This window comes from Ammospiza caudacuta, chromosome 8 (assembly GCF_027887145.1).
Source record: "Ammospiza caudacuta isolate bAmmCau1 chromosome 8, bAmmCau1.pri, whole genome shotgun sequence".
NCBI lineage: Eukaryota > Metazoa > Chordata > Aves > Passeriformes > Passerellidae > Ammospiza > Ammospiza caudacuta.
The window spans coordinates 31,695,545-31,712,985 of NC_080600.1; the positions used below are offsets into that span (position 1 = coordinate 31,695,545).

The following is a 17,441-nucleotide window of genomic DNA, read 5'->3' on the forward strand; positions in this document are numbered from 1 at the left end:
AGCCCAAAAAAATCCCCAAATCCACCACCTTAATTAGCAGGTGAGGAGAAAGACCTGTATTACCTAAAGCTGCATTTACTTTTTCATTTATGCTGCATGAGGCAGACTAACCACAGCTACAAAGGGACTCTTGTTCTTAAATGTTGTAAGTTTTGTTTTCCTTTATGGAATAACTAGGTAGTACATAAAATCAAGTATTTTCTGCCTTAATTACCCAAGTTCATGTATGTGGCCACTAACATAACTGAACTATATTTAGCCTCACTTGTGCCAAGTTCTACCTCCACCCTCTTGTCACAAAGATGCTCAAGATCTTTGTCTCTGCATAAGTGTCACTGGTGTGTGGGGACAGAAAGCTGGGGGATTGTCATGAGTGGTGGAATATGGTGCTGATGGGGTTTGCTGTGAGGACTGTTAGCTTGGTCTGGAAACCTGAGATCTTAGTTGTACTCTTTAGGATTTATCAGATATAATTTAGTGAGTACAAATGGCCAAAAAGTCCTTAAAAGAACAGCTTTTATTCAGTATTAAAAAAACAAAACCTGCAAACAACAAAACATGTTAATCTTGCCAACATTTGTTCATTTGAATATGTTAACAGTTGATATGAGGCAGTACTTGTGAAATTGGTGCTGAAATGTCTCTTCTTGTCATCTGCATTAGAGATATCTACTCTCAATTAATCATCTCATAATGTATACATGGATCTTTATTTTTAAAATGTCAGTCCTGTATAAAAGAAAAATCCAGTCCTGCTGTAAATTTAATTCATTATTTTGAGTACAGAATCCAGTCCTTTAAAATGTGTGACCTTTATCTTCACTGGTATGCCCCATGTTGTGATATATATATATACACACCAGCTGCTGTACCTGTTGATGTTAGCTGAAACAGCCTTGGTTTTGCAAATTATTGAAAAGTAGAAAAGGCATCTTTTACTGAATACTTGGAATTGTTTATACAAAACAAGCAAACAGAACTTCAACAAAAAACCTAACTGAACCTGATCTGAGTGGGAGTGATGAAAGAAACTGTTTTCCAAGGAGCAGAAACTTAACCCTTTGTTTTAATGAAAAAGCATCTCTTTTGCTCAGATGGGCTTAATGGCTGTACTTGGGCTGAACAGAATTCAGCTGTGACCTTGAATGGCATTTTGGGAATCCCTGACTTCCAGGGCTTGTGTGCACACAGATGCTTCACAGCCAGAGAAGTGAAACTGCAGCTGCTTCTCTTTCCTACCACTTGAGATTTTGAACAATCACAATTTTGGAAGAAAGACAATATTCTTGTCTGAAAAAAGGATGTGACCCTTCTCCATCTGCCCAAAAGAAACAGGGCACCAGGACTGACTAACACTTGTGTCATTTGCCTCAGCTCTCTGTCACAGGCTTTGGATCTGGGTCATTCTCCGAGGTCACCATATCCTGGGACAGCTGCTCTGCTGTGGCTGCATGAATCACTTATGGGATAAAATTAGGGACAAACATGATAGGTAGGGTCAGGATGCATCATGAAAAATCCTAGACTTTCCAGTTGTTCTTCATGACCAAAGCCTTTACAAGCTGAGGTTTCATGCAGTGCTTGGTGGGCAGAAGCAGCTGCCCACCCCCTAAAATAGGAACTCGTTTTGGAACATGAATAACTAAATAAGAATATAGTATGAAGGGCTCTATAAATTTTGAAATTTTCAGAAACAGTTATTATTAAAAAAAAAAAAAGAAATACATAGACATCCAACAACTTTAAAAAAAAAGGGAAACAGCCCACCCTTTTCCAGGCTGTTGCCTGACAGTTCTGTACAAAGCATCTCAAGCATTTTGTAACTGCACCAGCATTATGTTGTAAAAAAACCCTTCTGCTAGCCAGCTTGCATAAAGCATTTGGCTTCCCTCCATGAAGACCTTCACCCACATTTATTCAAGAGCACTAACTGCCTGCATGATGAAATGTTTGACTTGCATTTTTTTCTTTAGCTGAAATCTCTCTTTGAAAGTAGACTGAAATGGAATAGGGTTCTGTTTTAAATCTTGGAGCAAAAGCTACATTCAAAATCTTCCTTTACCTGTTTGTTCTTTGGCTTGGGCATGTCTCTATTTTTCTCACCAGGAGTTGTCTGTGATAGTTCCCTGCCTCCCAGGAGATTGTGGGGCCTGTGTTTGTTGTGTTCATGTTCCACACTACACAAACCCACTTTGTTGTTGACCTTATGCCAGCTTTAGAAGACCATCAATGCAGTGTTTGGAAGTGTTGTAGAGTGGAAGAGGGCACTTAACCTGAATCAAAAATGCACAGGCAATTTGTGGCTAGCCCATTTTTTGGTTGCTGCCACTCTAATGAGGCTTTAGGACCAACCTCCAATTTTCTCTGCATGTGTCATCTTGGTTTATTCCCTGCTGGTTGTGCTGAAATCAGCACAGTGCTGTGTTCAGTGAAATGCACATAGGTGCTGTAGAGACATGAGGTCAGAATTAAGTGGGGGCCAGGGTTAATCTGCTTTGATTGGCTCTTGTTCCAGTTGCATTGCTGTGATTAATTTTGCACGCTCCTTTCTGTGTGCAGGCTAATTTAGCAAGTAGCAGAAGATTTCTTTTGGTGTGGCTGCCAAATGCCAGTCTGGAATTATTAATCTGGGCATGAAGCCAAAAGTGGAATACCTTAATATGGCAAAATGTTCCCTATGGTTCAGAATTCCTTATGGCTCATACATCACACAGAGATAAAAAGGTGGCAAGCAAAGGGAGATGAAGAGATGACCACAGGCACATGGCTTGGTCTGGTTGGGAATTAGGCTGAACTCTTAGCTGTCAGTAGGGCTGTGCCAATTGGTACAAGTCAAACAAGGAATTGTGTTGGTGAAAGGAAGCTGTGGTCTCCCTTCTCTTCCCTTTCCTTTCCCTGGTATGATTTTGATGAAACTCTCACAGCCTAGAAGTTGTCTCTCTGCTCCTGAGGTTCAGTTGCCCTTCCAGTTCTCTTCCCAAGACCTCCTCCCAGTCCTGGGGTGCCCTTGTGCTGGGCTGGCCGTGCGCAGCCTGGTGTGCACCCCTGTGCGCTCACACCAGGCTCCATTCCTTCCCCCACACTCTGTCTGCCCTTCCCACCTGTCTATCCTTTGCATCCCTTTTTGTGGAGGGTTTTTGCTGCTGATTATCCCTGGGCACACAGGAAGTTTTCTGTTGGAAGTCCCTGCTTTTCTTCTGGGAAACTTGAGATCAACTCAGCCACGAGGCCAGAGGGAGATCAAAGGTCACTTCAGATTTGCAGGCAGAAGGGTTGGTTTGTGGCTTGCTTTCTTCTTTTTTTTTTTTTTGTTAATTTAGAGTAGCATCACTGAGAGCATTAAAATTCAAGTTAAATTTGTACTTCCGTTATTTTATTTGTGTATCCAGTATTTGCCCTCCTTTAATTGCTGGGATTTTGCAACAGTGAAAGAGGGGGTTTTGTCTTGGGTTGGATTTTTTCCTGCCAGGAAAATTTTGATGTTACAACATGGAAAACACAAGGCTTTGAATACTTGCCCTTTGTTAGAGAAAGGGCTCCTTTAAGGGCATGCATCTTTTTTCTGTTTATTGATGTGGAAGCCTATCTTCTTTTTGCTTAAAGGAAGGGCAAGAATTCAAGTACTTGGGTTTTCCATGTTATAACATCTGTGTATTTAGCTAGGGCACAGAAGAAGGGCTCATAAAAGCCCCAGTGTTTTCCTATCATGTGTTTTTTTGCTGAGGAAAGCTGTCATGCCAGGGGCAGCATGGCCGTGTCTGAGAAGGAGCAGAAGCATCAGAGTGACAGAGTGAAGCATCTGCCTTGCTTTGCACATGGCAAGGGCACCTCATACCTTTTCAAGGTGACTTGGGGTGTGGGGACACAGAATAGGAGCTGTGACCCCAGTACCCCATCCATGCAGTGCCCAGAATGCCAGTTCCTCAGCTGAAGGCAGTGGCTGATAGGAGTGTCCTCTCCCATGGTGCTGCTGATGGAAGACAGAGACCATGGAGGTGGCTTTCCTCAGCCTGAGGCTTGTTAGTTTGACTTGGCAATTCAAGTTACATTTTCCCATGAGCTTAGGTACCAAGCTGCAGGGCAGTGAAACCCAAAGGCTGAAGGACAGAAAATGGGTTGACATGCTTGTCAGTTCATCTTTATCCCCTCTAGATGCCATGGACAGTGGAGAAACTCTCTTGAGGTGACCTATACACCCAGCTGCCTGGCAAGGTAAAGATGTAGGGGGACATTTTGCCTAGATATGGAACGAGAAGAGCTCACCTGCACAACCAGATCTGAGCTCCTCGAAGGCTGGGAATGCTGTGTTTGAACTGAATCCAGCCTAGGCTCCAGAAAAAGCCATGCCATTGCTGGCTTAGAGTTCACAGTGTGTCTCCACCCTTGGTTTAGGTTCACCAAGTGCCTTTGTCTCTGGATGGCCACTTGGAGCACTGTCAGTTGCAGAGATGTTGCCACATGTACACCTTGAAGCACCAAGGGCTTCTATTTTGGACCACAAATTCCTGTATATTCCTGGGCTCCTGTGCCTGCTCAGAAGTGCTCTCTAGGCAGCTGCACTCTTGCATAACCCATCAGGATTCACAGAAAAATGGTATGGAGAGCTCTAAAGGGGCAGGATTCAATTAGCAAGGAGTTCATCACAGCAGCTGGGGGTCACATCTACTGGAAAGTCGAAAAGACCATCTCTTCACTCAGCAACCTCTTACCTGCAGAGCAGGAGACCTCCCTGCTGGGCTCTCACAGCCTAATTGCTCTTAGTTTAGTCTCCAGCTGGTCTCATGATAGCTCTAAATGGCTTTGCCCTCTTTGGATGTCTGTTCCTACATCATACATCATCCTTGGCTTCTCTCTACTTCAGCTTACCCAAATGTTTTCATAATTGTTCCTCCTTGCTTCTTTGGTCAAATTTGTGAGAAATTCACTAAGTTTTCTGTTGGAAGTCCCTGACTATGTACAGCCTATGAGTCTGATTTCAGTTCTTGGAAGAATGAGGTAGGAGAAACCCACTTGTGCTTTGGTCCTTGTTTCCATGCTGGCATTGATGTGCTGCCAGTGGGGCAACTGGTGGTTCAAAGTGTACCAGCTCACAGTTCTCTACTCATGGTTCTTTCTGTCTTCTGCCATCCTGTCTGTAGAAACAGCAATTTTAAAAGAAGGTGAATGCTGGCTAATATGCTAAATCTTCTCATCCTTTTGGGAAGAAAATCACCTTCTGAGCTACCCCTTCCCAAGTTTCTCCTTGCTCTTTCCCATTTCTACAGGTAGAAGTTGTCTTGAAGCTTTTATGCCACAAGACACCACAAGCAAAGCCACTTACATCTGGCCCTTTTTTGGTGCTGATGCTTTTCAGGATGGGGTCCTTCCCTGCCTACAAAGGATCCAGATCCCTCTCCTCTGTTGTTTACAATTCAAAAAGCACAGAAGTGTTAGGCTGGGGGTTTGCCTTAATGAAGAGCACATTTAAAGTTAAGACAAGGACTTTGTGTGGCCATCTACACAATGCTTAACTTTGTATTAATAACCTTAACCTTCACTGCTGTGTGTCTTTTACTTACACTTTCAGATTGCCATTTTAAATGCTGCCTGGACTTGCTCACCTTTTTATCAATGCTGCAAGTGAATTCCCTTTAAATAGCAGCTGCTGACCCAGCAGCTCTGCCTGTGTTTAGTGTGATGGCCAAGATCCAGGCAAGGTAGGAGAGCCCCATGCACTGGGGTATCCCCACAGCCCCCACCAGGGCTTGCCCCCTCTCCCAGGGGTGCAGAGGTTTGGAGAGGCAGCAGCTGGGGATGGGTTGATGGGTGCAAAGGCACAGCTGGATGCTTCTTATGTGCTTCATGAGAAGTTTGCAAATGTGCCAGAGCAAGGGGAAGTCCCTAAGCAAATTACCATGCAGGATACAGCACATCCATCTCCACCTTCCTGCCCACAGCTTGTGCTGGGGCACCTGCCCTGTCTCAGGGGGAGGGAGCTCTCAGCAGGGAGCTCTCCCACTCTCCCACAAGTTGGGTTTGTGTGCTCAGCCCTGCCCTGACACCGTGTCTAGCTGCTGCAGGAGTCAGATGAGGGCAGCCCAGCCTCTCTGTACAGGTTGGGCAGGTAGGAGAGATTAATTTCCTCTTCTGTCCCAGCTCCAGAGCCCTGGCCTTATTCCATGGTGGCAATTCTGTCCAGGGCATAGAAATTTACCAGCACATGCAATCTCTTTGGGTTTTCTATTTCCTTTTTTTTTTTCTTTTTTTTTTTTTGTACAGTCTTTAAGAATAGCTGAAGTGCCTTTGAGCTGAGACCCTTGTTTCCTAGATTTAGAGGGGAAGAGCAGGATAAAAGGCTATGAAGAGACTCAGGTGACTTTCCAGCAATCTTGGCAAATAAGCCTAAATCTCAGGGTCTCTGCAAGAGCCTGGAAGTTCTTTTTATCTTAAGAGTTCATGAAAGCAGACATTCAACACCAGTTAAAGCAGGAGAACAAATGAGGCTGAAAGCTTTAAAGGGCCTGCCAGCACCAAGGAAGGTCTCCAGGTCTTCCAGTGTAGTTGTCTCTCCTCCAGACATGCAGTGAAGGTGTGTGGCTGGCTCCTGAGGTGGGCTGTGACATGCAGCATGTCCACCTGTGCTGATGCAGCAAAGTGGTCTTTATCATGGTCCCATCTGGAAACTGGGGCAGCCTGAGCACTTCCCCTACAGGGAACAGCTTGCTGGGTCTGTGGATTGGTTCAGACCAGACAAACCTGTATCAAGCCCTGCTGCTCTGTCAGCAGTATGCTCTTGCCACTGTCTCCATCCACAGCTACCCTGGGCTTTCCCCATCACTTGTGGGCAGCAGATGTTTAGATGTTTACACCACGGCTGTACAGCAGAGGCAAAACAGTTTTCCCACCCAGCCCAGTTGACTGGGATGTGAAAATGCTCCCAGTCATCATGAAGGTCCCATGTTTGCCTCTGGGGTGCAATGATGTATTAGGATTAGTACTTCTGAGCAGCTGATGCACTTTGAGTGCACCCCATGTGGGTACTGGCATAGCCTAAACTGATGAACTCCTCTGGTACCCTCCTCCTGCCAGACAAATTCCTGGCTGTGCACAAAGCTGGGGCTCAGGAACTAGCACTGATGTATGTGGTGTTTACCCAGAAGGCTGGGGTTGCTTGTTCCACAAGTGATGGGACCCCCTGCAAGACAGATCCATGGAGAACCAGTGAGTTATGTTTCCATCAAGTTTAATCTAGTGGGGAACAGCATCTGAGTGGCTGTCACAACTGAGGTGTTTTAGGGGATTTGAGCATGGATTTATTCACAGAAATGTGATCACTGTATTGGATGTGCCAGGTACTTAAAGCTTTTCCATCTGTTTAAGTTACCTCCTTAGTATCAGCACATCATTTGAGACTAAATATTTAAGGAGAGTTCCCCAAGGCTCACTCTGAAAGGACAAAATGGTCTAGAAACAATATCCAGGTGTTGAGAAAAGGAAAATGCTTGTAGCTATTACTTTGGGTCTCACAGCCCTGCTTCATCATGCATTTTGTAGGTTATCCCTGACATTTAAACTGGCTTTTAGCTAACCTTCCAGTCTTGGGTTTTCTTTTCTGGGAGAGGGAAAAGTTGAGAGGGCTGTGAAATACTTTGAGCCATATCTTGCCAGAGGAGCAACTCTGCAAATTCAGTGATCTGTATTTGGTACTGGAAAAGGAAAATTAAATCCACAGTGTCCTCTTCCCCTGCTCCCAACTTAGGCATACAAGGATGAGTGAGGTCTGGGACAGAAGCCCCCTTGTCAATCCAACTTGATTTCATCACATCTTTGCAGTCTTTGAGGAAGCCCAGCAGAGGCAGAAAGGCCACAGGACACATAGTGGTGCCAGCAGCTACAGGTCCCCCACAATAATTAAAAACCTTTGTCTGTTCTGTCCTAGTTCTGGATACTGCAGGCCAGGAGGAGTTCAGTGCAATGCGGGAGCAGTACATGAGGACTGGAGACGGTTTCCTCATCGTCTACTCGGTGACAGACAAGGCCAGCTTCGAGCACGTGGACCGGTTCCACCAGCTGATCCTCAGAGTCAAGGACAGGTGGGTGCCAAGGGAGTCCCCACCATCCTGGGGGCATGGCTGCACATCTGACCCCAGCTTCTGCCTTCTGCATGTCCTGAGACAAATCCTTAGGTGGCATTTGTGGACCTCAGTGTGGTGAATAACAAGTGGTTTACTTCTGATAAGCATGAAGCACTTTCAGTGTGAAAAGGGTCAGTGGTGTTACAATGGAGTGAAAAGATGTCTGGAAGGGAGAAATTTCTGCCAGAGCAGTGTGATAAAGAGAGATCAGACACCTTTGAAGGTTACCAGCTCAGCTCTGAAGAGGAGGAAGATTGCTCTGTGCACAGTGCAGGCACTTTGGGATCACCAGCAGGGAGTCAGCAAGCATTTCAGCCCTAATTATTTTGCGTGTCCTGGTACCATCTTCCTGTCCCTGGCTTGTGCCAAACACACCTTCAAAGGCCCTGCATTATTTGGGGGTGTGAGCAAGTGTCTTGAAGGGGAAAAAGTTCGTGCTGGAAGGAACTATATTTCTTACCAGGGATGTAATGTAGTTAATGCACTGTGCTCTGCAGTGAACAATTTCACAGAATAAAACATCTGTCTGTGCCTGGGGAGAGGTCACCTCTCTCCTCCTTGCATGTGCAGGGGAGAAAGTACCACTGGGAATTTAATCATGGTAAATAAATGTGTCCTGGCACAGTGAGGGGAAGCTGCTGCTTTATCTACAAGATAACTCCCTCTTCCCATCCTGGTTCGAGAGGCAATGGATCCATTCTCACTGGGTGGGGTGTGAATTGAGCCCTTATATGTCTGCAGCTTTGAATCACTTAGTTCTTCCGTTCATAATGACTTTTAATTATGGAAGTCATCAAGAAAAGTCACCAGAGGGTTTGGGCCTCGTTGCTGGCTTCCTTTCACAGCTCTGAATAACTTCCCCACAGGAAGGGTGGACTCCTATCATGTGAGGTTCACAGCTGACAGCTCTTCCAGTAAAGCATCCAAAGTGTAACCCACAAGAGTGAAAAGTAAAGGAAAAACCACCCTTTGATTTCATTGAAATGAAGAAGAATGTCAGTCCCTCAGTCAGCCTCTCAGATCACAGCAGCCTCAGCACTGCTGGCTTAGCTTGGGGCAAAGTAAATCTGTTTCTAAAAGCTGAAGGAGACAGGACAGAATTTCCTGTAACTTGCCCCAATCTGATGCTGATTTTATCTAATTTAACTTGGTGAAAATAAGATATGGTGTTCACTGTTTGCTCTGGACTGAAACTTTTGCCCTCCATACATGCTGTGCAGTGCTGCAGCAGCGTGTGAGAGGCAGGAAGTGAAACGGGCTGGCGAGGTTGTTTGTGCTCCCCGCTCAGCGCCACTCCGAGCGTGAGAAGCGTATTAATGCGTCACCCAAACCTGAGCTGGGGCAGAAAATCACAGCAGTGGGAGCAACGTGAGTAAAAAACCCTCCTGCTAAACCCACAGGGAGCTGGGAGCAGAGCATCACCCTGGTTTTCAGTCTGGCAAGTGGTTTTGGCAACTTAAGATCCAAAAGAATTGCAGGCTGCTGTGTTAGCAGGGCTGTTCAAAGCCTTCCTCCCATTTTCTTTCCGCAACTTTCATTATAGTAAAATTTCCAACTGTAGCAGCTTTGTCCAACTAACAGTTGTAGAGCTTGCAATAGGAACAAAGTCCCCATAGAGTTTTATGCCTGATGTAAACAAGGAAAATGAGATACCATCCAAAAGTAATCTAAAAAACCTTTCTAATCAATGTGCAGCAAGCCAAAAAGCAATCAAATAATCCAGACAAGCAAATATTTTGCTCCAGAAGGATCAGAGTCAAGATATATCAATGCTCAGGTATTAACATTAAATCACAGTCACATTATCAGAATGAATAACTCTAAGACTCATTTAAAATGCAGAGTGCAGTACGGTATTTTTCCAGCCAGAGCAATGGGGCAACATGCCAGAAGGAAGATGGAGCTCTTATCATCTCGATGAAAAATGACCCAGAAACGCTGTTTAAAAATCCCGAGTTACCAGGGAAGTGTTTTATACAGAAATGAGTATGGCCAGCTGTTCCTTACCCCAGTAAAATCAGCTCTGTTACAGCAGAGAACACTGGGATCATTTAGGAGGACTTAAATATAGGACAACAATACTGCAGTAAGTGTCAGTGATCAGAAGGGACCTCCTCCCTCCCAGCAGTGGCCAAGAGGCCCTGCAGCAGCTGATTGTTCTGCTTCATGAAGCCAGAGGACAGAGTGTGGCACTGCCAACACCTCCCATGGCTCCCAACCTTGGTTCTGTTTATCACTGGAACAGTGGAGCTTTCTGCTGGGGGAGAGGAGGAGAGCCTTGCACAGGACATGCTGTGGATAAATGGATCTCTTCTCAGGTGGTGGCTGAAGGCAGGCACTTACATGCCTGGTAGTTAAAGAAATATTGAGTATTATTACAGAGGGAGATGGGTCTGGTATTTTTTTCTGGGATTGGAAGCAGGAGATGGTAGGTAATAGCACTGGAAGCTTAACAAATCTCTTTGGTTCCTTCCAGCCTCCTTCCAGCTACCACTGCCAAGCCCAGTTTGTCTTGGGGTAACAGCTGATGGGCATCTCTGCTCCCACTCATTTGCTTCACCATTTGATGCCCCTATAAGCAACAGCTCCCAGAGTCCATCTTTCTTCCCCCACAGTTGCTCTCAGTAGATGACCAGGAATGAAATTACTCCAATTCTTCCATCATCCCTCAGTATCTTGCCAAGATATGCAGTTACTGAGATGCCTTAACTAATAAAAAAGAGTCCCAGTCTCCTGTCCAAGAGCTGTCTTTATGTCTCAGTTGATTTTCTGGCTAATTCTCTAGATCTTTCTTCACCTAGTTGGATCTTCAGGCTTAGTTATCATCAGGCATTGCAGAAATTGTGACAATAAGTTCCTGAAGTCCCTACAAATAACAAGGAATGTGTGCATGCATGCAACTTGTCAAGTAAATTTTTACAGTATGAGCATATGTATAGCACAGCCTGGGGGTTTTCTTTTTATTTCTTTACACATATGTGGTATGTCTGTAGCTGAATATGTTAGGTTATGTCAGCATCAAAAAGTGAAATTTATGCTCATAATTTTTGTTGTAGTGTGGTAATAATTGGGTGGTGGTTTTGATTTTTTCCAGGGAGTCTTTTCCAATGATTTTGGTGGCAAACAAAGTTGATCTAATGCACTTACGGAAAATTACAAGAGAACAGGGGAGAGAAATGGCAACAAAACATAACGTAAGTTTGCAGGATTATTTAATGGTTTATTGAAAGTCCTATTACAGGCATTCAGAATTGAAAGCTGTGCTCATTAGGAGCTGCATTAAAGCTTACAATGAAACATTTGTAAATACATCTTTGACTACTACAAAGTAGCAGTTCTGCAGTTTCCTTCCAGTAGGGCCAATTCATCACTGAAACCAGAACCTCTGCTGTGCACCAGGCTCTAGGAGAGCTGTGGCCATCACTGAGACTTCTGTACAAGGTGTCTGAAAGTGCTGAGAAGTGTTCAGGATGGGAGAAGAAAGTTCACTTCCCTGGAGTGAAAAGGCAGAGTCAGGCATTAGAAGGTATATCCAGCTGCCTGAGCTTGTTAAAGATAATGAAGTTAACAGGGTTGTTAAGCCTATATAAATCTGGCCCACTATCTCAGCTCTGCATTATTCATGCTGTTAGTTTAGCCCGAGAAATTGGTCTTAGATGGGTGCAGATCACATGCTGCTCCACTAATCACCTCGAAATGCTAGCAGCCCTGAACACCCAGAGGGAGACAGCAACTCCCTTAGGAGGTGGAACTGAAGGAAAGGTTAAAGGCAAGCAAGCCTGAGACCTCTTGGCAGCTTGCTGTGCCTAAAGGACAAGTGTGTGGTGGTTTCTAAGCAAACCTCGATGGGAGTTTGGCAGGGCAGGTTCACTCCCCCTCCGCACGGAATCTGGTTTCTGTCAGAGCCAGGACACCTAAACTGCAGCACAGCATGTTGTATCCATCTGTATACACACGCCTTGGAAAAGGCCATGCATGAAAATACCTTATCAGAGGCAGTTTTATAAATCTGCCAGTGTGCTGGACAAGCACTCTAGGAGGCCCCATCTGGCTGTCAGACTTTGAAGGGGAAGATCATTTTACACTGAAGGGGAATTGTAGTCATGAAATATTCATGCAGTAGTCCCAATAAAATGTGGCAAGCAAGAATTTTTGGCAAGTGCTGGTCTTTCAACAACCTTCGGCTATTTTCATGTCTGTGAGCACAGCTCAGGGGGAGAGAACATCTGACAACATAAAGTCTGGGATTATTCTCCCCCAAACCCAGACCTCAATAGCAGCTGTTTAGCCTGGTGCTTATTCCAGACCTTTTGTAAGCAGTTGCTGACCTTGCTGCAAGTGTGAGGGTGTTGATAGCAGTGTCATGGCAACATTTTGTTTACCTGTATTTCCGTGGTATTAGCAGCCCGTTTCTTCAGCCTTCAGGCTTTTCATTTTGAAACTGGTATTATCACTGATCTCTTTCATGATACACTTCTCTCCTCCAGATTCCTTATATAGAAACCAGTGCCAAGGACCCACCTCTGAACGTGGACAAGGCCTTCCATGATCTTGTGAGGGTAATAAGGTAAGCTGCAAACTCCTCCCTTCCTTACTGCCCGTGGGTGGGACATGCAGGAGTCATGGCTCAGAGAGTCAGGAGCCAGGTTTTCTTGGGGGTGGGATATTTCTGGTGTTTATTAACTTCCTTGTCCTGTATCTGCTTAGGCCTGTTACTAGCACTTAGCTACCCATGCAGGACATCAGTACCATGCCCAGTAAGAAGTAGCTGAAATGAAAATTTTTTGTTCAATGAACAGTGCAAAACCTACTACAATGATCAGCTCTAAAAGGCTGGCATTGAAAGCTCTGGACCAGTAATTTGGGTTTTCATAGTTTTATCCTCTCAGAGTCTTGCCTTGACAGAAGTTAAAAAGGACCGGCAAAAAATCCTACAAAATTCTAATGCTGTAGGTGACTTCTAACATTTTCTGCTCACTAGATGGAAAAAATTAAGCCATTTTGTATGAGAAACTGCATGACCTAATGGCTAAGCCCCAGGTTTCCTCAGACTGCAGAGGTTTGTTCCCAGTTCTGGCATGAGCTGCCTTTGCTCGTTTTGGCAAACGCGCTCTCCGGGCGAACCCCTGCTCCGGCTGCCAGCAGGGAGGGACTGCCTTCCCAGAGCCCGGCTCCCCTGCAGGAAAAGAGCTGCACACACATCCCAGCATCTCGCTGATAACCTCAGTTCTCTCTGAGAAGATTTGTTTTTCTGGACTAGTTGTCTGCCAGATTTTCTGGGCCCTCATTTTTCATGTTTTGGAGGGCGCTGAGCTGAAATCGTGCTCCTCCCTGCTGCGCAGAGTGCCTCGCCCGGCAATTAAACCACAAGGCATTTATTCACAGCATATCTGTACTTGTGAATATCCTAGCAGAGCCTCAAGCCAGCCTCCATCAAAACCAGATGGTACTGCCCACTCTTCCCACATGTCTCAAAAGCAGAGGGCAGAAAGTCTTTGGAGAACTGAGTTGGAAGTGTCCCAAGCTCTTTCCCAACTGTTCTCTAACTCAGTATTAGCTGGCTGGATATGACTTTTGTGTTGCAGCAAGCTCTTACCACCATGTACTCTGCTCTGCAGGAAAGGAAAACAGCCAAAATAAGATGGAAAGGCTTTGTTTGCTTTCTCCACGTAACACAGCTCCAAGCAGGCTGAAAGGAGTATTGTAATGAGGCATTACTAATTTCAAGCCCTGAAAATGCACTCCATAACCTCAAAAATAAGTGGTACACCTCAGTTTCCTGAGTAGCTAATGTCAGTCTTTGCCAGCCTGTGATGTCAAGGGCACCAGCAATGTTCACAAGAGCTGGAACTCGGGTTAAGTCAGAGAGCAGGAAGATGCTGTGTGATCTGGCTGGACATTGGCCACAAACAGCTTTGCTAGGTTTTTGGACATTACAAACTGTCCACAGTCAAGGGTAGCATCACCCATCAAGTATTGTTTTTCTGGTTTTCAAGTAAGCTTTTTCAAATAAAATGTAAATTTCAGCTCCCTGATAACTATCATTGACAGAGTGCTTTGCAAATGAAGGGCTTCCTCGGAGCCCTTGTGAGCTCTCAGGGTGAGGATGCTTGTTCAGCGTTGCACTGTTGGTGCTCCTTGCACTTGGCTGATTCCCAGTTTATTTAGCTTCATGCAAGAACCTGTTGTCTGGAAGTAATCCAGAAAGGAGTGGGGTGATTGAGTCCATTCAAGAGATGTTTTAAATTTCCTGATGCCCCTTTTATGCTGCAGCCGTGCACACACAGGAACTGTCACAGCAGAAGCCTTGAGCAGGCCCAGGGTGTGGTTTCTGGATCTCTAAAACAGATCCAGAAGAATATGAACAGCTTGTGGTCACTTAGTGTTTATCCAGATTTAAAGAATTTTCTGATTTGCATCTTTGTAGTTTTGAGCTTTAAAGTTTTATGGTTTTCATACCTCCAGCCTTCATATTCACTGAGAAGAAGTCTTACTAGTCAAGGCTGAGTTTTTCAGGTGGTTGCAAGAATTTGGAAGCTGAGGCTGTAAGAGAAACACCAGCTAAAGTCATAGTGATTTATGCCCCAGTGATGTCTCATCCTGGTCTGGATTACTTGCTTTAATGCCTGGTATATTACATGACAAAGAGGCTGCTTTTGAACTGTTCAGACTCTCAGGTTTGAATCTATGGAAGCTGCTGGTGTCTGTATGTTTTATCTTTCACTGAAATCTACATCTACAAGCTGCCTGTCAGGTGTTTGAGTTACAGAGCCTTCGTTGGATTTGCAGAGTAGCTGCTGCAGCTGGGTGCAGCTGCTAACAGGCATTTGGGCAGTGCCTCACCTTCCTGGACAGGGAGAAGCCCTGAACAGAATGCTTCAGAGGCTGCTCACAGCTCCAGGGCACGCTGCAGGAGGGCTCTCAGCTGTGTGTTCCTGGTGGCTGTGACTTCAGACAGCCAGGGACATCTGTCTGGGGTCAGCTCATTCTCTGTGCACCAGTGCTCTTCACAACATCAGAGGAAGCCAGAGCCCCTGCAGCAGCAAATGCAGTTCTTGGTTTATTATGTTTTAGCTCCCCTCCATCACCAAGTCTGCATCACTGCAGCTGGCTAAGGGCAATGCCAGCTGAAAGGCAGAAGAGTGTATTTCTCTGTGCTCTCTGTATCTCTCTCATCCTCTTCCCTACGGAGTGTCAGCAGTGTAATGGATGACGTTACATCTCTTGGAGCATCCCTGTTTCCCAGAGCAGCCCCCATGGCAGGGGAGGAGGCAGCAGTTCACCGTGGGCAGCTGGAGGCATAGTGCCCTGGCAGGACATCCATCCCTGCCATTACCCTTAATGGCTTCTTTCCTCCTTCCTGAAGAATACAGGCCAGGCCCAGCAGTGTGGCATGAAAAGCCATGCAGTGCTGGAAGGGTATATGGAGACATGTATGCAAATATGCACATGCAGACCAAGATGCTGCTCTACAGGCTGCCCAGGGCTCTGGATCCAGCCCAGCCTTATGTCTCACCTGCCTGCTTTCTTCTCTGTCTCCCAAAACAGGCAACAGATCCCAGAGAAAAGCCAGAAGAAGAAGAAAAAGACCAAATGGCGAGGGGACAGAGCCACGGGCTCCCACAAACTCCAGTGTGTGATTTTGTGACAAGACACCCTGGGAGTGCCTTGGATGCCTCCCTCCTCCCCTCCTGACCCCCCAGCAGCCCGGGTGAGGAGCTGCAGCCCGATGCTGATGCCCTCAGGGCCCCGTGGGCTCCCTGTGGCAGCTCAGACCCGGAGTGGGCGCTCAGAGGGGCCGGACCCTGGAGAGGGGCTGCACGCCAGGGCCAGCGTGGGAGCTGTGCCAATGGGAGGCAGAAGGGATCAGCAGGACCTCAACTCTCAAACATCCCCAGCACCTTCCAGGGGCTCCATGATGTTTATAAAAACAAAACAAAAAAAACCAAGGCAGAAGTTTAAAAAAAGTGTTGGTTTTATCTGCAAACATTTCTCTTTGTGACCCATTTCTGAACAGCATTGAATAGCCCCCCTGTTTGGTACAGTTGTCTGTGTATGTGGGGGAAGGGAAAGGGTTTTTCTTTCTCTTAATTTTTTTGTCCTCTTCTTCCTTTTTGTTGTTTGCTCAGCAAGTGTTGGGTTGCAAAGAAACAACGGCCAGGCTTAGATTTTTTGCACTGGACTCTCTCTTGGGCAGCAGTGCCAAAACACAGCTTCATATGAAAGTGCATAGATTTGGAGGAAGAAAATTAATTCCAGCTGCTCTGGGTGCTCCAGACATTGTGTCAGACTCTGGAGGGTTGCCAGCTCACAGACCATAAACTCCAGTTTAGGAAAGGAGGTTTGGGTTTGGATTATATATTTTTTTTCTTACCCTTTGTCAAGAGGTTTTGTTTCTGTTTTGTAACTTTGGACATGTCAAACTTAAGGCATTTTGTTAACCTGAAAGTATTTAAATTAAAGTAATTTACAAATGGAAGGGTATTTCATTTTGGGGGGAGGGGGGTGGCAGGGAAGGGAGAAAGGAAGTAAAATCTGAACTGAATTTGTTATTTGGGTGTTGAATTTCTCCCTCATAAATGCATGTAAAGTGGTGTGATCTAAATCACTCTATTATTCCTTAACCTTTTCCTGCAAAGCCACTCGTGAGTAGATTAATTGTTTTGCTTTTCCCAGGCTCATCTCACACACGCAGAAAACAAAATGTGTTTATGGAGTTTGGCTCAATGTTTCTTCTTCTCCCTCCTTCGCCAAGTTGGTGACTTGAAAGGAAGAGGTGTTTTTAAAATGATTCAAGTGGGATGGGTCTCTTCATAAGCTGACTGTATCTAAAATGTCTCCCTAAAAACAGCAAGGACTACATTTGCCTTATGAAAAGACAAGGCAAAAACCCTGCAAGCATTCAGACTGCCATCTGTAGCACCAGAAATATGGCTGTGCACATCCTGGAGGGGCCACGTGTTCTTTCACACCTTTCCTGGCAGTAAGAGCTGCAGTAGCAAATTTGTCTTTAATGGTATGTCATATGCTGGATTGAATCCATTGGCTCCATTCGTGTGGTCACCAAATCTGTTTAAAAGTAGCAACTTGCTTTTCATCAGCTTGAATCCTATTCAAATATGCTTTGTGGGCATGATTTTAAATATTGGCAGAGTATGAATGCCTGAGATTTATGTGTCTGAGCATAGAAAATCCTGGTATTGGATATTGAAGATACCCATCCAAGATGATGATCATCACAAACTTAGTTGTCCATGCTTGTCTATTTGCCACCAGGTTTCATTTCTTCACCCTTTGCCAGGCCACTTTTTAGAAGTGAGTTGGCTG

The 17,441-nt window shown here is 45.4% G+C and overlaps 1 protein-coding gene across 5 annotated transcripts in view; it reads left to right on the top strand.

Annotated features, from left to right (window-relative positions):
* The window catches only part of MRAS (muscle RAS oncogene homolog), a 38,291-nt gene extending 21,698 nt beyond the window's left edge, over positions 1–16,593 (top strand). For all 5 annotated transcript variants that reach the window (XM_058809132.1, XM_058809134.1, XM_058809135.1 and 2 more), the window contains 4 exons: positions 7,919–8,072; positions 11,209–11,308; positions 12,602–12,681; positions 15,663–16,593. In XM_058809132.1, coding sequence (XP_058665115.1) covers positions 7,919–8,072; positions 11,209–11,308; positions 12,602–12,681; positions 15,663–15,762 — 434 coding nt within the window. In that variant the 3' untranslated portion in view covers positions 15,763–16,593. The remainder of the gene's footprint in view (positions 1–7,918; positions 8,073–11,208; positions 11,309–12,601; positions 12,682–15,662) is intronic.
* The last annotated feature ends 848 nt before the right edge of the window (positions 16,594–17,441 follow it).